This window comes from Syngnathoides biaculeatus, chromosome 4 (genome assembly GCF_019802595.1).
Source record: "Syngnathoides biaculeatus isolate LvHL_M chromosome 4, ASM1980259v1, whole genome shotgun sequence".
In the NCBI taxonomy this organism is placed as follows: Eukaryota; Metazoa; Chordata; class Actinopteri; order Syngnathiformes; family Syngnathidae; genus Syngnathoides; species Syngnathoides biaculeatus.
Window position 1 is genome coordinate 20439501 of NC_084643.1, and position 20079 is coordinate 20459579.

General features: G+C 40.4%; 1 protein-coding gene across 2 annotated transcripts in view; it reads left to right on the forward strand.

Annotated features, from left to right (window-relative positions):
- Nucleotides 1-20079, forward strand: part of zdhhc8b (zinc finger DHHC-type palmitoyltransferase 8b) — an 82315-nt gene that overhangs the window by 47992 nt on the left and 14244 nt on the right. For both annotated transcript variants that reach the window (XM_061818617.1, XM_061818618.1), the window contains exon 2: nt 18504-18625. In XM_061818617.1, the coding sequence (XP_061674601.1) occupies nt 18504-18625 (122 nt within the window). The remainder of the gene's footprint in view (nt 1-18503; nt 18626-20079) is intronic.

Here is a 20079-nt window from a genome sequence, read left to right on the forward strand (position 1 = left end):
GAAGGTTAAGACTTGTACTTGCACACACAGTATACGACTTTCCGCTGGGCTCACAGTCAGCTCGGATAGACTCCAGCTCATCGGAGATCCTAATTTGGACAAAGGGGGTAAAAAAATGGATGAACGGGTATACTATATTAGACTAGATTATGATGTATTTATTTTATATGAGCCATTGTCTAAAGTTCATGCAACTGGTGTGGTTATTTTTGAGGCTTTGTCACCATCAGTGTAATTGTCAGTTACTTTCCTGACGTGACAGCGTGCACCATCATCATTATGAGAATAGATGACTGTGGTGATGTTGTAAAGTGCTTTGAGTAACCTGAAAATAGAAATGAGTTTCTATAAATGGAGTTTCTTTTTTTTTTCTTGCAAGAGAGAAGGCGTGTGAAAGTGATTTTTTTCTCAGTTGATTTTCCTCACTGATTCTGCAGGATGCAGTGCTTTTGTCTTTCAGTACAAAGAAAAACATCCACATAATAATGCTAGAATAGGAGACAAAGCACTTGGATTCCAGCGGGTGGAATGGAGAGGATTAGCTCCTTGAAATAGAAGCACCTGTTCATCTGGGATTAGTAGAGAGCAGAGCTCTATTTTGGTATAACTGGGATGTACTATCACCACACCCTGTGCCCTAATGACTGCCTCAGAGTGTATGTACTGTATATACTGTAAGTGAGTGCTTCTCTGATGTGGGACAGTGTGCTGTCAAACTCATTCTTCTTCCCTGAACCAACTAAAAAAAATGCTGGGTGTAGAACGCTTGTTTGCTATTGACCATTATGTATTTGCAAAATCCTACATAATTGTGATAATTACAAGTACAGCTGGGCTGAAAAGCATCCACACTCTCGATGAAACCGGGTTACGTTAATAGGTTAATGGCCCAAATGGGACTGAGCCTAATGCGGGGTGTAGTAATATAAATGCAAACGGGTCTGACTGTAGGTGATAATGTCAAAAATCTGTTGAAATATTTGTCTTCCACTGTGAGTCACAATCGTGCTGTTCAGTATCATCATCTGTCTGAAGTTCATATCTTTACAGGGTAGTTCCAACATGCATTCCTAAAAAATTTTCGTACCTGTTTAGGGAACGATTCACTACGATGGGCCCACAAATATGTAGGTTGTTAATTACAAAAAATATGCAATTTACAATTAATACAATAATTGGAAATTGTATATTTTTAGCAAAAGCAGGCAGTTATTATCACACAGTGTCATAATTGAGTCCTCATAAAGAAATGGTTCCCTTAAGGTCAGCAGCCACTCTATCATTATTAAAACCTTGAATAAACCTGAACAACAACACATTAACATACCGGCGAGTCCTGTGATTTGGAAAAAAAAAGGATGTTAGATACTTTAAATATAGAGTAACATAGCAAGCTAAAGCCTAACTGCATACTACAGGTAAACATAGAACATGCATGCTTACATTTGAAAAAAAAAAAAAGTTTCAGGTCTGATTGAGGTTTACTTGTGCCTCTGAAGCTACAACTTTAGCCTCGCTATGACCCTTGTACTTAAGAAAGGTGTGTGTGCTACTGAATGCCATACAGTGGTATCATCTCTGGGTGTCTTGTTGCCAGTATTTTAGTCTTATTTAAACCGTATTCAAATATCTACATTCAAATCACCAGGACCATGTTCAGTAGGCCGAGGAACATATAACTCATTTTGACTGTAACTTTAAATATCCAGTCCTAATTGCTTCAGAATATTGGCTAGCACCGCACAGCCCACACTGGGATATTTTTTGTCTGGTTTCAAGCAGAGTAAATCACATGTGACTAAACATAGCCCGTTTATTTATAAAAACAGTCATTCTCTGCAAAGGAAATCATTGCTCTAACTTAATGGTCGTCAAACTAAACACCAGTGAAACCCTTACCAATATGCAATAAAATATGAATGCAATAAAGAAAAATATTCAATCTCCATAAACCGGAGAGTATTTTAGAAAATTATGGGCTAGTGAGAGATTATCCTTCCAATTTCATTCCAATTTATCCCATTCATGGTCATGGGAAAGTTTAGAAACAATTTATAAACAATAAATCGCTTACTGCCCAAGTGGAGGAGTTCAAGTATCTTGGGGTCTTGTTCACGAGTGAGGGAATAATGGAAAGGGAGATTGACAGGTGGATCAGTACAGCTTCTGTAGTGATGCTGACTTTGTATCAATCCACTGTGGTAAAGAAGGAGCTAAGTCGAAAGGCGAAGCTCTCAATTTACCAGTCGATCTACGTTCCTACCTTCACCTGTGGTCACGAGTTGTGGGTTAAGACAGAAAGAACAAGATCCCGGATACAAGCGGCTGAATTGAGTTTCCTCCAAAGGGTGTTCCAGATCTCCATTAGAGATAGGGTGAGAAGTTTAATCATCTGGGAGGGCGTCAACGTAGAGCCGCTGCTCCTCTGCATTGAGAGGAATCAGATGATGTGGCTGGGGTATCTGATGTGGATGCTTCACAGACACCTCCTCGGGGCACGTCTAACAGGAAAGAGATTCCGTGGACTAACCAGGACACGCTGGAGAAACTGTCTCACAGCTGCCTCGGGATCCCCCTGGAAGAGCTGGATGAAGTGGCTGGGGAAAGAGAAGTCTGGGCGTCCCTGCTAAAGCTACTGCCCCCACAAATCCAACCTCAGCTAAATGAGAGAAGATGGATGGCGCATTCATTTGTCTCAGTAAACATCCTCAACCTTTAACATGTGAACTACTTCGAACAGTTGGTTTGTACTATTACCAGAAAATTTGACATGGTAATCCCATAAATCGGTATACGGTGTTGTGCTTAACACCACTTTACTACATTAAAGGGGGCGTGGAACCTGGGAATTAAGGTTCATAGAGTGCTACCTCTACTTACGAAATTAATATATTCCGGAAGTTGTTTCGTAATGTGAATTTTTCGTAAGTAGAAGCACATTTTACATGTAAATAGCTTAATCGGTTCCAAGCCCCCTGCCAAAAATAAGCATTCACACTCTATAATCTAAAGAAAAATAAAAGTTATGTTTATTTACCTTTGGTGTTGGGTGACCATGTGAAGAGAAGGGTAAGTGATGAGCGAAAGGCATAGTGGGGGATGGAGGGGGAGGCAAATGTTTGACATACGTACACATGCACACAACTTTATTCCACTACAGTTTCTCAGGGCCCATGGTGAAGAAAGATGAATTAACTTGTAAAAAACACAAACGAAAAAAGTTTTACTTTTCCAGTGTGCGCTAGCTTGCGACACACTAGCGTGATTCAGTGACAGTCGAGTGTCAAAGTGAAATAAAAAGCATCATGGGTAAATATTGACATCCCTCCTGGCCAGGCCAGGAAGATGCTAAGGCGATAGCCAATGGGAGAGCAGCTGTATCGCAATACACGAACCAAGATACAAGATGTTTATGTTCGGTGAAATTTGGGGGCTGCAAATCCAGGGCCTATATTCCCTTTTGTATCCTGAATTTTCCTTCTTAACTAGAGACAATATTTTTCCAAGGAGGCATTTCGCAACCGGAATCTTTCATGACTAGAGATGTTTGTAAGTAGAGGCACCACTGTATATGCATATGGTTACTGCGAACCAAACGACCACAGCACCCTCAAAAACGGATCAGACATTACCTTGCATATTGTGCCACAATTTCATTAGAGCATAATTCACAGAACTGTCAGCACCATATTAAAGTCCCTGATGTAACTAGAGCAGATGGCATGACCCAAGTACTGTATCGAGGCCATTGAGTAGACTTCTTGTAATAAGGGTAGAAGCAGGCTACCAAGTCAACACTTTTTCATAAATTGTTTACCGAATTCTTCTATGCTTCTGAGCATCTAATTGTCTGCAAAAGTCAGTTTCATTAAGTGTTTTTATGAAATTTGTTGACGAATGCAGCTGGGTTTTTTTGTTTTTTGTTTTTTTTTTTGAAAAACCAAGTGTATAGTACCCACTAGATGGTGCAGTCAGCATCTGAGTAATAATATATCTAACATTTACTATTGGGGCTCGGGCTCGCCCTCTAAAATCATATTGACAGTCACGAATGACTTCTGAATCAGAATAAAATTGTTCCTCTTTGTACTATTCAGAAACAATAGTCCAACAAATGTATATTATTTATTATATATTCTATTGAACCAGAATGCTAACAAATAGGCTGCCGTATTTTGGCTGGCCCACTGGCTGCTTACTCAGCCCTCGTCACCTGTTACCCTCTTTTGGATAAACTTTATCTTATTCATTCTGCCGTCATCACCGTCCATCTTGAATATCCGTGCAGCTTCACAGAACTAGGGTAATAAACGCGTCTTTCCTGGGAGAGCTCATTTTCTTTATCCTTTTCTTTTTTTTCTCTACAAACTTTATGTCCAGCTCTTGGTGGAGCTACACTGCCTACATACGCAGAAGGTACCCATAGTAGTATCCATTCATCCATTCCCAACACCGCTTATTCTGTTCAGACTCAGGGGGTGCTGGAGCCTGTCGCAGCTGACTTTGGGAGAGAGACAGATTACACCCTGAACTGGTCGCCAGTCGGTCGCAGGGCACACAACAATCAAATATTATTCTTAAATTTGTAGTAATTTGAAATCTGAAAATTCCAAATCAGTATTCTTTTTTTTTCTGCTGTCTTGAATGCCATTTTGAGTGAAGACGTACTAGTGCATACCCCTAGTGCGTGTTCGTGTGTGTGTTCCAAGGATAGAGAGCACAACATCCGTAAGTAGAATGTTAAGGCATCAAACGCAACAAAACAAAAATCTTAGTATTTGTTCAGGGTTTAGGGCAAATATAGATACAATGCTGTCCTAGATAGGACAGATGGACTGGCAAATAAACCAACTGACAGACAAACAGACAATCCTTTTGTTTTGTTTTTTCATGACCTCTGACCATAAAAATAATTATTTTAATTCTGGTACAAATCCTTTTTAGAGTCCGTCCATGGGTCTATAGAAGAATGACGCTCTTCCTGGCTCGTTAGAGTTACCCTGGACAGTTTGCTCTTGAGGGGGTTTAGCTTGAACAGCCTATATTTACTTGCACAACCTACAGTATATTTACATACATCCCCTGGCAACAGGTTTGAATGGAGCGCAATTGCATGTGACATGTCTTGTGTTGTGAAAGAACACAAGATGGTCCCCTTTTAAATGTTACCACTGCTGTAATATCAATTATGTTAACAGTGTTGCTGTGAATGCTTATGTGCACTCGTGCTGTAATCTACTACAAGAGCCTCCATTGACAGTAGGTCAACCAAATTTATTGACCGCACCCCCCCAGTCTCAGTCTGCACCCCTCTTTGTTCCAAAGTTCCCATAGAACACTGGTGGGACCCTGCCCAGTGCTGTCAGACTCTGTGGCTTAAATGAATCATTGTTTTGTCTCGTTTCTGCTCACTGCATCAATGGCTCTCTTTGTTTCCTCTGCAAGGCCGTAGGATGTTGAACCACATACTGGCGTGTCGTGATTGAAGACACAGTAGACTACATTTGTTTCTTTTGTGCCTCTGGAAAGCTTGCAAAATATTCAGTCACATATCTCTCTGCAGCTAGCCAAACAGAGGTGGACTATGGCATCATTGCAAAGCTGCCGTACGTCATCTCCTCTGAGTCTCTATGCCTTGCTGTTCTATTCTCCAGCTCTACCAATGCACGCGTGCAAGATCCTTGAGACTGACGCTTGTTCATGATTGTTCACGCATAGATTTGCTCGCATATGCTTATTGCGGTGTGCATATGTACTGTATGTGTGTGTGTGCGTGCGTGCCTGAGAGCGCGAGAGAGAAACGTCCCATCAGCAGATCAAGATCACCACCTTTCCGTGAGGGGGGTGGGGACTGTTTGACAATGTGCAATTAAAATCCCTGAAGATCTAAAGGGGGCCACTGATGAGTTATGGGGAGGGAGGTGAGTAGATGGAGGAGGAGTGTGGGAAGGAGGTTTTTGGGTGAAGTGAAAGCACCTGCCTCCACTTTGTGATTTATGATGGATTAAGGGGAACAACGGAGGAAAGGAACGCTGGATGGAAATAAGGCTTTGAGCTTGAAGTGAAGGACATTTTATCCTTCTGCAAATATGTTGCTCACACATCAGTGTAGCACAGTCACGGAGATGAGGTTAACTCATGTTAAATCTGTCTAATTCAATAATTTACCAGCAGAGTGGCTCAATATTTTCTAAATTAATAAAATTCTCTGGTTTAATCCTCCAACATTACCATTACTGGATTTTTATATTTAGTGGCTGTAATGTGAACGCAATAAATGGTGAAAACCCACGCAGGCACGGGCAGAACATGCAACCGCCACACAGGCAGGGCCGGGATTTGAATCAGAACTGTGAGGCCAATGCGCTACAGCTGTGGGACTGTGCTGCCCATAAACAAATTAATGAGTAATTATTTTTCAACATCAGACGTTAGTAATCCTAATCATCTTTGTCTGCTAAGTACGTCAAAAACACAAGGAATTTGTCTCCGGTAGTTGCAGGCACTCTACGACAACAACACACATTCAATTGAAAGAGAATACAAAAGTATTCCTTGTCAAGTAAGTCCAGCAGTATGGTGACCGATTGGTTGGCACGTCTGTCTCACAGTTCTGAGAACTGGGGTAAATATCCCAGCCTTGCTTGTGTCGCGGTTGCATGTTCACCCGTGGCTAGGTTTATTGAAGACTCAAAATTGCCCGTAGGTGTGAAGGAAAGTGGAAATGGTTGGTTGCTTATATATTTCATATAAATATATGTCAACTGGTGTACCGTGCCTCTTGCCCAAAGATAGCTGGGATATGCTCCAGCACGCCTGCAACCCTTGTGAGGATAAGCAGTACAGAAACTGAATGGATGGATACTTTCGAGACAAAGATAAAAAACAGTCACGAAGCAATTAAAAGGTTACCGATAATGTGGTAATGCCAGTACAATTTTTTTCCCACTGTTTGATCAATTACAGTATTGATCCATTTATTTTGAAAGGAGTGGGGGGGGGGCAAAAAACTTTTACAATATCTCAATATTTTTAAAAATGAATACAATTTGCAATTTTTGCATTTTAACAAGAGGAGAGTCGATGCACACACTTACAGGCCGGATTTGGCCCCCTGGCCACTAGTTTGACACCTGTGCTGTAATTAATCACGTGAAGATTAAACCGGATCAACAGTTTCAACTGGATTTTATATTGCATGTCAAATGACTGCGTTTGTCAAGAAATATGATGGATTATTTGAGAGCACAATTCAAAAATGGCAAAGAGGACAACCGAAAAGGGTTTTAAGCAATGTGGCGACAAGAAAGGTGGAGTACAACCTATGTTATCAAGCATTATTTTCCATTCTTTCTCATACAACTATAAAATACAGCCTGAAATTAAAGAAATTTTTTTATTGAATAATACCAACAGTCAATTATATACAGTACAATGTCCTTAAAAGTTAAACACCCCCCTATATTTATATATATCAAGAAATACTTGTGATATGTAATGATGAGCAACTCATACAGCCTATTTTCCTCCCAATAAAAAGTGTAATAAAACGAAAACATTTTAAATATTTATTTTAATGACTCCTACGAGTGTTGCCATTTCTCAACATAGAACACTGTGGTACTGACGAAGTGCGTTAATAAAATCGAAACGTGAACTACTTCTGAAATTGGTGATTTTTTTTTTTTTTTTTTTTTTTTTACAGGGAGATCATAGGTGAGTTCATTGTATCAAAATACTTAACCCTTACACGAGTCATCTCATAAAAATGATTATGAGTATTTGTTTCTTTGTGTTGAGGTTTCAGTGAAAGAGACAATGTCCCTTTCCTTGTTCCAAGAGTCATACGTGTCCAAGTAATACTGTTGTTCACACACACAAAAAAATATTTGACCAGTTTACATTTGAAGAAACATATACTACTATATTTTGTCAGACATCCAATATTTTGTTCAATATTTGTTTAAAAGTATGCAAAACATTTCACCAGTGTTGTCTACTTTGTCATGGAGTTGCCGAACTGCCCAAGTTAACTGTGGTGTTTACTCCTAAATCTACATTATTGTATACAGTAATCAATCTGACAGTCGCCTCAATCTTTTCATCTTTCAGGCCATGCGCTGAGCCTTGCAGCATCAAGTACTGTATGATTGCTAAGAGTTAAGTATTTTATATTGCAATTTTGAATATCTAATTATTTTTCTCTTAAGTCTAACGGAGTCACTAGGGTAAGTTGGCTCACTATAAATCAGAGCAATGGAGGAGGTGTTAATCAAAATCAGCTTAGCATGGAATTGAATTGAAAGCACTGTTGCATGTCAAAGAAGGAGTTAATGCCACAGTATTATCTGTTGCCAGGGTTCACGTTACTGATATTGTAAGAGCTCCATTCTCATTAATTTGTTTATTTGTTGGGATATTCATGTTCTGCCAAAGCAGTTTTTCTGTGCCATAGTGGAGTTTTTAAGATGCCACTGTGGTTCTTTGTATTCTGACGGTTATTATTGAAAATTTCAGTCATATGTAAAGTTTTATACGGAAATGACTGGAAAAAAAACAAAAGGGAGAGACAGTTAAACTATTATGTAATATGGGAAGAGAAGACAACAAAAGACAGGGCTTTAGCTGTGAGAAAGATGAACATAAATCATTATATGCCTAGTACAAGGGACAGTTTGGATTTGAGGGTTGAATCCGGCAGTAGTGCCACACCCTGCGAAGGAAGGACAGGACAATATAAGACAGGACAGGACAAGTACAGGAGGGGTTGCATGCAGGAAAGAGGTAATGGATCAACAGTACAAGACTATTCAGTGCAACTGATGCGTTGGGGGAGCCTCAATGTAAAGTTCAAATATCTTGATAACTCGAGTGTAAGTGAGAGGATAGACAGAAAGTGTGCATAGTTCTGAGTTATTTATCATAAGGAGTGAGTAGCACCATACCAAGCGAATGAGTCCCAGACATGAGTATCTGTGGACACATGCAAATGAATTGGGACCATCTCGCATACACAATAACCTTGAGAAGTGACCTGTAATTGCTGTGCCTGCACTGTGGGGGCTGAGGACCCCACCCCACCCAGCCAAGCGGAAGGGATCAGGAGCCAAGAGTAGTCCAGTGAACAGGACATTAGCCACACACAGAGCCCCTGGGTAGTCCTGATGCGCGCCAAATCTAGCCACCTGAAGAAGGCTGTAGGTATCCAGAGCCAGCCCCCCAGCCAAACACCAAACCACCCCACGGCCCTGCCAAACACCCCCTCTCCCCCAGACCCAAATCCCACCACCCCCAAGAAATTAGTGAAGCACTCTATTCTCACTATTTCTGTGTTCTATTTCAAGGTTGGTGATGGTTAAATACTGCAGAGATTGTACTATAGACACAAATCTGTACTTTTGGATTTGTGTACCTTACCTTAAAATGTCAGTTTCATCTAAAACATGAGACCAAAAGCTTTGTGGATGTGCGTGTCCACAGAGATGTTGGTAAGCACTTGGTAGAGTTGGTCCAGTGTGCCGGTTTCAGTCTTTCTGTCTTGTCACCTATCGCTGGATCGAGAAGACATCAACCAACTCACACACTCGAGACAACAAGCTGAACATAAATGATTTCTAGTCTCAGTCTCCAACTACATTCTTTGATCCAATAGTACAATGGTGGCCAACCAGTCAGCACTCAAAAGCCACATTTTTTTACTGTGTTACAGCAGAGAAACACATCATACACATCGAAGAGCCATATCGTACACATGGATGGCATTCCCTGCTCACACACGTACCTTTGCAGTGAATCAATAACCGTGCCAAGCCAATGTCCGATATTCTCTGTTCAATGATGTAGCGGGACAGTTAAAGGTCTGATACCATTTGTTTAAGATTTTGTTTTTCAAGATTTCAACAACATCACTGAGGCATTTTTCAAATAAATTACCCTTCAATTCACTTGATATGGTGCAAGCATTCATCTCTGGATGCTTCATTATTTTTTTAAGCTACATCTGCTTTCTGTGTGATTTTTCAAAGTCAGTAACTTGTGACTGGGAAGTTAAGTCCCTTTTGGAAATTCCATGTAGATGTTAGCGTGGAGTGAGCTGAAGTAAAGATTTGGAGTTGCCAAATGTGAGAAAGATGTATGACAGAAAAGGCAGAGTGGCTTGCTGTTGGGCAAAAAAAAAAAAAAAAGTAAAATATGAGTTCCCCCGCATTGCTAAAAATGTCCTGTGTTCAGCCACACTTGTTTTTTAACTGTGCATTTTTCCCTGGCATTTTGAGAGCAAAATTGACAAATTATTTTCTCCAAAGATCACCATCCAACCGGGAAACTTTGAGCTATATTAATTCAATGGAAAAGCCAGTTTTGCAAAAATACCGTGTTAATCTTTCCTGCTGCGGTCACATAACCGTGGGCAGGAGACGCAGGGGAGATGTATTCTCCGTGCCGAGGTCATCCTGCTAGGGGTTAACTCTTGCTTCTCTCATTGCACAGTTGAGGTGGGTGGCGGGAACAAAAAGACCAATCTTCCCCGGTCCCCATCGTGCTTTTTTTTTGTTGTTGTTCTGACCCACCCGTTGCGCAGTCCTGTCTGACTCACAGGCCGACACAACGCGCACACAAACTGAGGTTGTTGTCACAATACCCATGACAACTACAATAAACTCGAGCAAAGCCTGTACGTACATACCGTAATAAATGCAAGCAATGCTCACTCGCAACTACCATAATAAACTAAAGCAAAGTGCATGTAAGTAAATGTGATTCCGTGCCTTCACGATAGCCACACAAAAGGAGGCAAAGAACTGCATGTGGCTTGAAAGGTGTGGGTTGGCCATCCCTGCAATAGTGCATCTTCTGCTTCAATCATTTTTTATTCCTAAAAATGAATTATAGCTAATGGGTTAATAAGGAGGGGGAGGCTTGCCGAAAAGCTGCTGGCTTCATATGCTTTTTACCATTTTTAACTCTCATACAAGTGGCGAAATTAGGTAAGCTTTTGCGTAGTTAATTACTTTAACTAAGTTGTGACTGAGCTGAAATTTTAGAAGATGTGTTAAAATCTCACAGGATAGACTGGTGTCTCGTATCATACCAATTTGACTTCCTTGTTTTAATGGGACCTGAGAGGTCTATTTTTCCTCACAATCTTGTGGTTACTACAATCTCTAAAACTTTACAAGCATTCAACTTTGAGTTTCTACTCTTTAGGAATGTATGATATGATATACTGTATGAAGAAAAGGTGTTGGTAAATGTTTGCAAGAATATCTACCTATGATAAATTCAGACTGACATACAAAAAAAAACTCCAGTCACATAAGTGAAAACAAATATTCAGTCACTTCCAATATTAATGGTCACGTTATTTGGTGATTTAGACCTCTATCCTTCATTTAAAAAACACCTTGGTTTTGTCATAAAAATGTCTAGAAAAGGCCCTTCTGACAGCTATTTCTGTTTGACCCAGTACCGTTTCCACCTTGTCCATATTTGGCTGAGACCGCCCCCTTTCCTCTGATTGTTTGCATCTGTCCAGAAGACCCACTTGTGAGAGCACTTGTTCGTTATGTTGACAACGCTGGCTTGGTAGCGGAAAGGGAAGGCAGACATCTTCACTAGTGACGTCGATAAGCAATAAGAGTGACCTGATTTCAGGCAGAAAAAAAACTCTGGAGCTCAAGAATGTCTGGATGAGAGTGAATAATATTTCACGTTTACTGAGGAAGCATACAGGCAATATTACATCGGAAATAACTGTGAGGCAGATGTGCTAACCAGTCATCCACCGTGCTGCTGAGCAGCAAAAATTAAACTTCAAATACATCACTAATGATAGCAGTGGAAATTAAATTTGCTTTTTTTGTGTGTGTGAGGGTTAGATGGTTATTCCATCAAATACCTCTCTGAACAGAAGGCACACAGCTGATCTATTAAGCGCCAGCACTGTGAACCATGCCGCACATGACCGTACATTGTGTCATTTATAATGAAGTCTGCTGTAGTCTTAAATTAGTGTAACAAGGAAGACCAAACATGGCTGTTATATACAGCAAATTTGATAATGGGGCTCCTCTTTGTCCCATTCATATTTTAGCACATCACATCAGTGCTCATCAGGTTTTACCAACAACATGCTCAGCTTTATTCGAACCCTACAACATCACACATGCTGTCAGCTGCGGGCTGAGAGGATTGCTCTGTTCTCTCGAGAGCTCTTTGTGTGTGTGCGTGTGCGTGTTTGTTCAATCCAAACTCAATCTGAGTTTCCCCGTAGGAGGTGTGAAGAGAACTGGACTGACCTCGCTGGTTGTGATTGAACCGTTTGCAGATGGTCCTAGCAGATAACAGCCAAAACACGCTTGTATTGAGCTGAAGAGGATTGGACAGGCTCCATGGTGACGGGCCACGCTTCATTTCGGCTCGTGGAATGAGGTCGACGGCACGTGCCGTTTCTGGCTCAAATTCTGCTACGTCTTTCTGAGATATTTACATTTGTTCAGTGTGTGTAGGATTCCGTCTCTATTATCATCTGCTGTCTTTCTGGACTATCTTGTCACAGCTCCAGCTCAATTGCTCACATCTCTACTCGCCAGTCAAGATCTGCTAAAGATTTGGTATCATGATTTATGACAATAACTGTGGGCGATTAAATTAGACATTTTAGCCCTTTTCAATTTCAATGGTAAAACCTTTCACTTAAGTTTCCAGGATATAGCTCCGCTCCAGTTTTGTCCTCACTGTTTAATTCAGGTTTGGTGGTGCTTGTTTGATACAAGCTGGTTTCATGTATCCAATAAATCAAGTCAAATAAACCTGTAAAATTTCACATGTTCTGAGCTTTATATCTTTGTAAACAAGGAAAAAGAAATTTAAAATGTTTAAGAAAAAAGTAGTACACTTTAGAGTCAGAAGGGTTGCCATCTTTTATGAACAGCATTTTCAGTACAATCTGAACAATACAACTGCACACCCTGTTAGAAACCTTGTTGTGCACTGGAGGCTGTAAAGGACTGTTACAATGCAAAAAAGGCAACTACTGACGACACATACTACGGCATTGTTTGCAGGTCCATTCAAAACTGAGACCTTTATGGCAAGCGTTCTGTTTGTATGACCAACATTAGAAATACCCAAACTTTATTTTAACGATTGTTATTCTGTCAACCTACTATAGAAGCTTGCCGTGGTCATCACAACAGCAGTCTTGTTGCCATAAAACCAGTTCCTTACACTTGTCGGTCTAAGTACTTGGCAGTGACCACACATGCAGGTTGCAGTCCTCTGTAGAATTGAGAGTTTAGGAATGTGACACAAGACAAATTCTGTCAGATTTACTTCCCTGAGCAGCCTTGTCTAAGCGCTGCTCATCACAATCCAGCTTCTCATCCCCTCTCAAATCTAATACCCATCTTGAGTTTCACACTGTTACATATTTATGGCCGCGCTTTACACGCACAATCCGCCAGCAGCTGCACTTCGGCAGCGTTCAGCGCCCTCGCTGCTGGGATCCGAGTACACGAACATAGTAGCTGTATACCTTGGGTAAAGCCTCTAGTGTGTGGTTTATGAGCTACATTTCTTCTAGCTGACCCACAGAGTTTAGCAGCAGTAAAGACAGGCAGCACGTCTTCTCCCTCTCGGGATATTATACTACACAACAAACACAACTGTTCTCTCATTTGGAATGACTAAATATGATCGTGTAGATTCGTTCATCATTCTACACAAACATGGAAGATTGAGGTAAGGTGTCTTGACACATGCGTTCATAAGCACAGACATTTTTTTCCTCCATGTACGACTACTTGTTTTTATGACCAAATGTTGGAAAAATGTCCCGTCGACTCCCATGGCGTTTACTCACACTTCACACCCGGAAATCAGGGACTTTTCCTTATTTTTGGTTCCTTAGTTTAATGAAAGCCAAATGATCATTGACATCCCTGCAAGCTATCACTCTAATCATAAATTTCACAAGACATATTTATCAAGTGTGTCACAAAATAGTGGCTTCAACATGGTGGGGGTAATTTTCTTGGCACGGCAAGTTGTGTTAACGTTGTGTTGTTCACCATCACTCAGGACATTACTGTTAGAAGTGTAGCACATTGTACAGATTTTATCCATTTATCCATCAGTTTTGTACGCCGCTTGTTCTTATTAGGATCACGCGTGAGCTGGAGCCTTTCCCAGCTGAGTATAGGTGAGAGGGCAGGTACACCCTGGACTGGCTGCCAGCAAATGGCAGGACACAAATAGAAAACCATTCACACTCGCATAAACACCTCAGGACAATTTAGAGGATTCACTTACCTTATCATGCATGATTTTTTTTTTATATATTTGGTTTCTCCCTGAATTGTGGAACACATGTATAATTCAGTTTGGCAATTTTTTAAAATGATTTTTGTGACTAGTTTTGAAACCGAAATCCCAAAAAAACTTGTGGCAAGCCGAAAAAAAAATGTGGAGGGCTGAATCTGGCCCGTTGGCCTTGAGTGTAATACCAGTGGTCTACATTTTCCAATTTTCAAAACCCAACTATACTGTAACTGAAATTCAAAATTTCATTTAAAAATTTTTTTTTAAAAATCCAAGGCCTCCACCTGCTCACTCGACGCTCTGCCCACCCACCAGGTCACAGCCTCTTCTCTCACCACCGCCTTCTTCCGTCAGCTCTTCAAACTGCTGCAATAACCCCCAGCACTCAAGAAACCTGGCACCAATCCTCATTTGCTTTTTGTCCACTAAATTGCAATGGAAGCATATTCAGGACTCTTCACAGCTATCATTCTCCTTAACCTTATTGCAGCATTTTATATTGGCTCCAGCACAATCCTCCTCGACAGACTTGCTTCTAATGTAGTTTGATATCCCTCTTTCCTTGTTCAAGTTATATTTTTTCTCTAGAGTCACTTTATCCAACTCCAAACTTTCAAACCCTAGCAGTACCCAGTCAAATCTGGTGTTCCTCAATGCTGCGTTTTCAGCCCACTCCTCTTCATTAAGTCCTTCAAATCCACTGAAAATGTCGTATCGAGTGTAACTGCTCTGCAAATGACAACAATCTTTTTATCTCCTCCAAACATAATACAACCGTTCCACCATTCTTCCTCATAAACGGCCTCGCAGATACAACAACTTGGTTCACTCTGAACTTTCTCAAACTGAGCTTCTGCTCACTAATTCAAAATACACCTTGGCAAAATTTCATTTTGTTTTACTTTCCAATGACAACTCCATTGTCCGTCTCCCCCCTCAGGGTAGGAGTCAAAGCACATATCAAAAACATTACGCAGTCTGCATACTTCCATTGACACAGCATCAATGGCGACCGTCCAGCCCTCACACCCAGTACTCCCATCCTTGTCAATGCAGATTCTTGTAACTCTCTCCCTAAATGGTCGACCAATTGAACTTTTGCATAAACTTCACCTGCTCCAGAACCTTTTCTTCATAAAATGAGTTTTCATACCTGCTGGCTTTAATGTAGAATACGATTATTGATATATAAATTAAAAATAATTGCACGGTTTTAAATGGACCTGTAATGTAATTATGAGAAAGAAGATTAGCAGTGAGCTGAAATCAGATTGAAGTACAGTGAACCATTGACTTCACAGCTCTCTTGTCTCAATTTTCTTGAGAAAGCCACATAGAAATGCCATGTTCATTTTAGTTGGCAGAAACAATAGACCTTGTTTAAAAACACATATTTTACACTTGAGACTATAGGAGTCCCTGAATGTACGCATCTGGAAAGAATGACTCCCAGTCCTGGAACAATAACATTTAATTTCACCTTTGTTTTACTGCTTTTAGTAAGAAAATTGCTTTCAGAAGCCTTAGACGTGTACCGTATCATTTGTAACTTGATTGAATATTTTTCTGAACATTATTCAAAGGTTTTAGCTGCATTTTGTCTTAAATTTTCACGCTGATTGAAGTATGTTTTTCCTTTTGGAGCCCATTGGGATAGGCAAGAGGTGATTTCTATTTAATTCCAAGTATCGTTTAATAATTTGTAGCTCATATCAATCTGACTGTGGTTCACATGGAGGCAACATGTCACTCTGCCAGCATGAAGATGAAGCTTTGGATTATTCCTCTTTAAGCCTCCTTTTCTCTGCCGCTCCTCTCCCCTTCTTCAAAAGCCAGAGATGAAATGTGATTTTTCATTTCTTTTATATTCCTTTGCATCAATGTTGTCAATATGCTCCTCTTTCGCATTGGCACACCGGCCCAGTCAGGCGATTTCAACCCTGATTGTGCCCGCTGTTACCTGTTCATCTTGTTTTTGAAAGCATTTTAGTTACCACAGAGAATTCATGCTTTCGGACACCCTCAACAAAAAGATGAGAAAAAATAAAAATACAATATATGACTTGACTTTAATTTGCAGAGGCCTCTTTTGTAAGCTTTTAAACAAAACCGGAAACCAAAGTGGTTCCACATTTTTTGAAAAAATCTCTTAAATAGTGACAAACCCATGTAACCAACGACTGTTACCGACAGCCTTTCTCTCAATCGCCTTTTCTTCCCACGCTGTCTTTTCAGTCATTTAAAATAGATTCTGGCAGTTGCACTTAATTTCCTGCTCCTCTGGCTTTCAGGCTTGACTGTATCACAGCAGGCACAAAATACATAATCTTTGGCAGCCACGACCAAACAGTTTTCCATCTTAATCACTTGTTGGTGCAACGTAGCACCATCTAAATGATCTTTTGGAAATGTGTATGTGGCAAAATATTTCATCCAAAGCCTAATTTATCCTGAATTGTGAGCAAATTTAAATATAAATGCATTTTCCTAAGGTGGCATGGTGGGGCAGCTGGAAAGAGTTGGCCTCACAGTTTTAAGGTCGAGGGTTCAATCCCGGCCCCGCCTGTGTGGAGTTTGCATGTTCTCCCCGTGGCTGTGTGGATTTTCTCCGGACACTCTGGTTTCCTCCCACATCCCAAAAAAATAATTGGAGTCTTTAAATTGGCCCTAGGTGTGATTGTGAGGGCGACTCTTGTCTGTCTCCATGTGCCCAGTGATTGGCTGGCAACCAGTGCAACCCCACCTCATGCCCGATGGTAGCTCGGATAGGCTCCAGTACTTCTGTGACCCTTGTGAGGATAACTGCCTCATAAAATGGATGACTGGGCATATGTGAGTGCAATGTTAAAGTTCAAACTGTACATGTTGTTGCAGTGGCTTACTGAATATACTTTTTGGGGAAAACAAAACCGTCTGCCTTATTTTTGAAGATCGTTTAAAACTACTATGCTACTATTTTAATGTTGGTCATGATGATGGTACTTGCAGAGCCGTGTTTTTTTTTTTTTTTTTTGAGGTGGGGAGCACGAGAACCACTAAACCTAGGAATAGCAGAATAATTTTTGTTGTGGGCCACATTGTAGTTACGGTTTCCCTGAGAGGGCCGTTATAACTGTGAAATCATCAAAATATTGAATCGCCTCATCATATTTGCACACAAAATTTTTGAACTCATTTGGGAATCATTAATCAAATTTAATGGGTTTTTCAGCTATTGTTCATGTTTGGAAACAAAAAAAAATGCTTGTAATATCTCAACATTATCATTTATTACATGAGAATTTGAAATTTTGGTAGATTTTCACAAGAATCATGGAAGATGACATTTGAGATTTGAGATTTGCTTCCGTGGGCCACATAAATCATGTTGCGGGCCAGATCAGACCTAGTGGCCTTGAGTTTGACACCTGTGCATTAAACTACCAGCGTATCCTATTCAGGGTAATGGGGAGTAGAGCCTATCGCTGATGATATTGGGTGAAAGGCAGATTTCACAGGCACACCGCACTGGTTGCCAGTCAATCATGGGCCACATAACTTATTGAGACACAAAGGATTCCCATTCAGTTTCATAAATTTGTCATTTGAGTGGGAAGTTACCCCTGCACAGAGTTCGGATGAGCTATGCTGTCTGGGACTCAAGCTTTGAAAACAATTCATGATAAGTTTCTAATAGATATTAAGAATAAATGTGTTGCTTAATACTTTAAATGAGATTGGCTAGCAACTAGTCCTTGGGGTTCAGCTCACCCATAGCCAAACTGAGGATAAGCGGTACAGAAAATGAACAGATGGATATTGGCTCATACAGTGGCCCTGTTTCCCACAAACACTCTACTGCACTAACTGGTTTCAATATTTTCTCATTGCAGGGCGTCTTGTCAATGTGCAGTAGCTGTCTGATCTAATTTGAAGAATTTTCTGTCTTTCTTGTCATTTCTTGTTTATGTTTGTTTTTCGGACATCTAGCCACTTCGCCCTGTACTGTTTCACTCCCTGGAATCATGTTACCTATGATGGTTATTGATCATTTCAGAACAAGAACAAGGGCTCACTTAAAGCGCATTGACTGTGATCGCAGGCCGTTCAGAGACTCATGGATAGGAGCACCAGAGTGTATTGATGTATCTTTTTGAATATCAAACGAGAAAAACTGAGTTTTATGTCGACATTTCTTCTTTCAGGTGCCCCTGGTTGACTAAGGTGATCTCCCCGATAGTGCCTCTCTACAATGGCCTCGTCTTCCTGTTCGTCTTGGCCAACTTCAGCATGGCAACCTTCATGGACCCTGGTGTATACCCTAGAGGTTTGTGCACCTCTCTGTATCGGTTCCTTATATTTTCCCAGAGTACATTTGGACAAAAATTTAACCCATATGTTGTGTTCAAGCTATTATACTATTTCCTGTGCTTAATCGATCGCCATGTTTAACGGCATTGTGCTGAACTGTCAGGCCTTTAAAAACACTATTGCTACATTTACTAATCTCACTTACGAAACAACTGAAATTGTTGAATTGCTCCTACTACATTCTTCAGAACTGACTTTGAGATCAGCGATTTTGTTTGGTCTACTTGGAATAACACCCCCCAATGTTTTACAAGCCTAAACATACTTGCAATATTTAAACACAGACTAACTTAAGTAGTGAGTCTATCCAGGTTTAAAGAATGGAAATCGAGCTCTCGCTCCTCTCCGGCTGGTGTTTGTAATGTGCTTGCGGATGATAAGCACCTCCCTCGAGGAACAACTGCCTCTTCCCATATAGTAGTAATTATTTGTACGATCTTCACAAATAGAGCGTTTGCGGTTAATGCCAGCAGTTTTATGCACGACACCCACTGTCAGTACAGAGTTGTGTTAACTTGTACATTTTGTAATATGTTAACAGGCTGCGCTCAAGAGTTAACTTAACCAGATCAGAACAGAAGTAGCATTTGTGACAAGAATGACTGAAATCATGCAGAAAAATTGTGAATGGGAAAGCTGTTAATTATTTTATGAACATGATGCACATTTTTTGTCATTTGCTGTTTGATCACGCTGTGTTTCACACAATGACTGAGATTAAGAGTGTCTACATGCTTGATTTCATCCAGGGCGTACATTTCTATGGGAAGTGCTACCCCAAAACTCCCACAGGCCATATGGTGTATGCATCAGATTTTGATCTAATTTAGTTAGCATTTTTCAGTCCACAAATGTACCATGTAATGTAGCCAGCAAAGCCTTTTCATGTGTTTTCAGCATCTGCTATATTTCTGTGAAGTCAGTCGCAACCTTTCACCTTGGAAGAGTTATTGGGCAAACCAGTAGCAGAAAATGTAAATCTTGGGTTTTATGCAAAATAACATCCTGTACTTAATCTAACTGCATGCACAAACACATAAAGTCCAAGATTAACACTGTACAGACGAGTAAACCCTTTTAAACAGGTCATTTGGACATTTTCTTGACTATTAAATGCAATAAGAGGATTTAAAGGAGGATTGAGTTTATTATTACTATTTAGTAATTGCTCAGTTTTCTACAGGAAACATTTAAATAAAGCAATTACTTTATTATTAAAGGTACCCTTCCCTTTTTTTCCACATAATTTTGATCAGCTTTGATGTCCTTTTAGCAGGTTTGCATAATAATTTTGTCTGGAAATGCTTAAAACGTGAGGGGGAGGAGGAACACAGACAATAACCGCCTTTTTTTAATAAGAATTAAGGTCTACAAAAAAAAAAACTACAGTACTTCAGTTTTAACCACACC